Source organism: Meleagris gallopavo, chromosome 6 (assembly GCF_000146605.3).
Source record: "Meleagris gallopavo isolate NT-WF06-2002-E0010 breed Aviagen turkey brand Nicholas breeding stock chromosome 6, Turkey_5.1, whole genome shotgun sequence".
NCBI lineage: Eukaryota > Metazoa > Chordata > Aves > Galliformes > Phasianidae > Meleagris > Meleagris gallopavo.
Genome location: NC_015016.2, coordinates 45,932,940 through 45,938,084, shown reverse-complemented (window position 1 = coordinate 45,938,084; position 5,145 = coordinate 45,932,940). Strand labels below are relative to the sequence as shown.

The 5,145-nt window shown below is 36.5% G+C and overlaps 1 protein-coding gene across 1 annotated transcript in view; it reads right to left on the bottom strand.

Moving 5' to 3' along the window:
- Positions 1-3,231: 3,231 nt before the first annotated feature.
- Positions 3,232-5,145, bottom strand: part of DPY19L1 (dpy-19 like C-mannosyltransferase 1) — a 47,376-nt gene continuing 45,462 nt past the window's right edge. Inside the window, 1 exon segment of the mRNA XM_031553988.1 lies at positions 3,232-5,102. Coding sequence (XP_031409848.1) covers positions 4,946-5,102 — 157 coding nt within the window. The 3' untranslated portion in view covers positions 3,232-4,945.

Genomic DNA, 5,145 nt, shown 5'->3' with positions numbered 1-5,145 from the left:
CCACAGAAAGAGTGGGTGGAGGTGAAGCCAGGCCTTCCAGGGCAGCACACAAAGAACAGCTGGCTAGCAGTCATGCCCCCACATATGTAGTTTGGATAGACTCAGCGTCTGCAATCTCTGGTACAGGGGTATTGAGAGCTTAGGGACACAGGTGTGTTAGGTAGCTGTCCCCCATCAGTTGACCCCTATGTGCCTCACATAACATGAAAATGTTCAGATCTCAACAGCAGATGAAGAGGAGGATGGCTGCACAAGGGGCTGGGCCTCATGTGGCCCACAGAGCATGGTTCGGACACAGCAGCAATGATTTATTTCACGTTCTGCCTTAGGCCAAAAGGTCAACTTCTTTCCAAGTAATCAATCAGCATCTTCCCATATAATAAGAAAAAACATTATGAGACATGACTTCCCGAGCATTTCTGCCGTAGCTGGGACGTAACTGTTAATGCCTGATCCAAAGACCAGGGAAGTCAAGCTAATCCCCTCCAAAAGTCCAGGCTGACCTCAGTATGATCTCTATGCTACCACCAATTTCTGCTGAAATGCTGGCTATCCTGCCAAAGTCATTAGCCAGATATGAACCTAATGCTACTCAGTCACTGTGTGATTTCTAGTTATATCTCTTGATCTATTAGCCATAAATGATCTCCACATGCTCTGAGAGGAAGCATTAAAATTGCCAAACTACTGCATGATGAATCCACTCTAACAACTGACAATTTCATAAAGTGTAAGAATTTCATTTATAATAGAGAACAGAAGCACAAGATCAAGAAATAGAAGCCAATATCTGAGAAGGCAGAGATTCTGAAACGAGCAGATGGATTCCATAAAATCACCCAGAAAAGTTAAGTTGTTCTTTCAAGGTTACAGTAGCACTGTTTGACCTTATTCTTCTGCCACTCCACATAAGAGCAGGGAAAATCAGGCTGTGAAACCAACAATGTTTGTTATTCAAGTAAATATCTGATTGCTCATCCCTTCTAGCTATGACATTTTAAGTAACTTAAAGTCTCTTTGAATAACTATATTGAAAACTGGAATTTATCGTGCCTTCATGAGAGGTGAACAGATTACGTATATATTAATAGGAATGGCAGAAAAATACATTTTAGTCACCATAAGCTGCAAAATAAACTGAAGAACTGATAGAGCAATCAGTAAGCCCCCGTACACTGAGACAAAGGTGAAGAACCTGACGTTTGAAAGCCGGTAAGACTGGTCACGTATTTCCTGAAGTGGAAGGAAAATCCTTTACTACTCAACACGAAAGTTTTTAGAGAACCCTAAAAAATGGCTCATCTTTCTTCCCTTGCATTTATCACTTAAGAGTACATGACTTAGTCCATGGAATTTCATTAATGGTTTTCAGTTGGTATCTGCTTAACACAGAAGCCTGTGTGGCCAACCAGCTACGCTCTTGAGACAGCATATGAGCTGGATGACTTTTATTAATGCCCATGTTCAGTTTCTCTATTTTGCATTGTTTCTGGCAAGTTGAGGAAAGTTTAATTCCATCGCTCTGCACAAACTTCTGATGCCCAATCACAACTTTCCATTACCAAGTAGCAAAACTAACTTTGCTCCACACAAGCTGGCTAAAAGCTGTTTCCATGCCACATCTGTAATCCCACTCTCTTCCTGGCACATTGACAAATCTCATGTGGAAAAGCACTGGCATTAGTTCCTATTTTTTGTTTGTCCTAAGATGACTCAGGAGCACCTTATTCTTTCATATTGTTTCACTGCAGTCCTTCACATTTTCCAACTTAAATAACGGCATCTATAAAAACTATGCAACCATGCAATTGGAAAGCACAGGTCCCAAGCCATAATTAACAATTTGTGATTGCTTTCAACAGTCCTGTTTGCTTTTACTGAAGGACTATCTTGGGGTGAGATTTATGCTGTAGGACTTCTTGTCTTAATCATAACAATCCAAGATAGACTGACTGATTTAGTTTCACTGTTTACTGGGAAGAGAAAGAAAGAAACAGTGAGGTCATTTTTTTAAATGGTAGATGAGAGTGAGGACATTCAAGGAGGTACTGAATAGGACTCAACATCTGTGTTTCATTAAGGTGCTTCATTTTGCCTCTCACTAAATGATACGGTTTCCATAATTAACAAAAGTTTGAAACCTGATTGTAATTGTGCCCACTGCATAAAGAACTTCATACATTCAAAGCCAGCAGTATTTCAGATGCCAGTGGATATACCTGTATGGTCAAATACTACTGGAATGCAGTTAAGATTGTTTTCAGGTACTGAAGTATTTCAGTTCTGTGCATAAATTATGCCAAGGTCAGCACACACTTAAAAAGTGAACTCGAATTACATATTTATTGCTCAGGATCTTGCAAACTTCAGTGAACAGTTAAGAAATTTCAAACTTTCCTTATCAGGTTCGATTTGCAGTGATAAGCGTAACATTAACATGGAATCACTGAATATCCTATGTTGGAAGGGACCCAAAAGGACTTCTGGCCCCACACAGGATCACTTATGTGTAAAATGCAGAATTATTTGAACTGAAATTCTTCTCCCTGGAACTGAGAGAAAAGTAGTGAGATAACACGAAATCTCTAACATGACAGATCCAATTAATTTGTTCATGTTTCTTCCTCACATCATATATTGCATTTTACTCTTTTTCCTATTAATTATGTCTTACTAGATTTTATCGTCTTAATACTTGAAACAAGTATTTATATTATAATATTTGGATTTAAGACTGGTTCAAAGAAAAGGTCAGTACAACATCCCTCAACACAGGACAAAATTTTACACAGCAAGCCAGAACAGTCTTGCCATGTACTCACTAAAACCAGCCATCTCATCAAATAAGGTGCATCATTATTTAAGTACATCTTTGAACATCAACTTTCAAGAGTTTCTTCAGTCTATCAGTATAAGACATTCTCTTTTGATTACCTGAGTTTAGAAATTTAGATAAACACCATCCTTTTGAATTGTCTTCCGGGCTCATTTGGTGTCTAAATAGTACATGACATTTCCTCACTGCCTTTCCATATATACCTGCAGTGATATTCCAATTAACAAGGAAGCTGGAAAGAAGTACGTGAGTCTGTTGTAATCATCTGAAAACACTTCCATGTACTGCTTAATTCAAAATTCAGCTTCAATTACATCTGCTGTGCTAACCGTATTAAACTTCATTTTAATACATAAGAGCAGAAATGTAACATCCATTAGAAACATGAGAACAACTTCCATCTTTTTCTTTTTTATTTAACCACATATAAGTACATGTCAACAGTTGGCGTAAATTTCATAAAAATACAGTACCTTTTTGTGCTGTAACACTAGTCACAATGTTTATATAAATATTTTTTTCTCCTTCCTTGAATTCAATTAACATTTTAAAAATCAACTTCCCAAAAGCCCCTTTTTTTGATATTTTCCTTATATAAATTTTTCCAAAATCTATTCTGTAAAAGTTAAAAAGCTAATGTATTTTCAGCCATTCTCCCTCACCCTCTCAATAAGACAGATTTTAAAAAATAAGAAGTCTTAGAATACTGATTAGCTGTTACACTACAACTTTATCATAGGTTCCCATTTAATTATTCCTTTTATACATATGATAGATGCTATTCCTATAGCATCTAATATTACCAGATGCTATTAGGGCTGTTAAGACTAGCCATGTCAATAGACTGATGTCAGAACAAATAAACAACAAAAAAAAACAAAAAACAAAGAGAAACATGAGACTTCAGAAGTCTTAAACTGCAGAATCACCATTACTGTGATACTTCCCATGACAATAAATATACAGAAATTCTATGTCTATTAAAGAACTGACGGGCGTACTAGCTATCTTGGGAAGCAAATTCTAAGTCCTTTATTACCTATAATGTTGGTGTGACACCAAGATGACAGAAAAACTGAAGAACCACACACCACTGTTTGACTATACTCATATCACAGTTGGGTTAAATTCAATTTTTCTTGAATGGTGATGATAAAATCCAGGCAGGATCTAATCAAGGGGGGAAGAAAATAGAGCATAACGTTTGAAAGTCGTTTCTTATCAAGTTAGGCGCTGAAGGTCTAGTTAAGGCAGTGAAGAATTTATTTTAGTATCTTTCTAAGGCTATTAAACAGATTTTTTTCCTGAATAAAGCATTTTCCCTTAAAAAATTCCATTTATATTATGCCAGCTTATTCTGAGTGCATAAGAATGCTAAAAATCCTTAGACACCAAAAAGCTAAACTATTGCTTGCTGCAAATATTACCCTTATTAGTCTTCATTTTTAAAATCAATAAGGTTCCAAGAACATGCACCTAAATAATAAAGTTTCAAATCCACCTACAAACTTTTTCATTTCAAAAGCAAGCTTAAAAGCATGTGTTAAGTGATCCAAAATGACCAATGTTCTTAATTCTGTCAAACAAAAAAATGAACTTCTCTCCGACATGACTAGTGAAACTATGCAACTTCCAAGAGAATTTCTACTAGGTACCACCTCGCCCAGAAGGGCAATGGTAGCAAAAGGAACATGAGAAATGTGATGCCAGATGCAATAGCACCATTCCTTTGTCTTCAGCTGCTAGCACCAAAGCTTTAAGAAAACTTGCTTTGCTAAGACATTCTGACAGTCCCATTTCACAATATCATTGGTTTTGAGAATGAAGGTACTTTCCATAGCTACTTTTAACTCCTTTTGGATCAGTGTTAAATAAGATGTGCAAACATATAATCATTTGCATAGCAAATCTCAAGGGACTGACCCTGAAATAGAAATCCAAACTGCAAGGTTTAAGATATTTCTATAATCAGAATTCACTTAAAATGGTAAAAAATAAAATACACACTTTTCCATTTTAAGTCTAGTAAAAAAATGTATTTCTCATTTAGAATCCTCATAGTAAGTAGTTTAAAAAGTTGAAAGATCGATGCTTCACTGCATTGAAATGTTACTCATTTGGAATCTTCAAGACTCTGTAATTGCTGTTTTCAAATACTGTGATGAAATATGGCCTGGAATCCTGGCTCATCAGGGTACATAAAGGAATTCGGCCACTATTAGCAGGATCTTCCACATCCCAAATTTCAGGCATACTGCAACCAGGCCTAGAAAATATTTACATGTGAGAAATGAAGAAATGCCATTAGG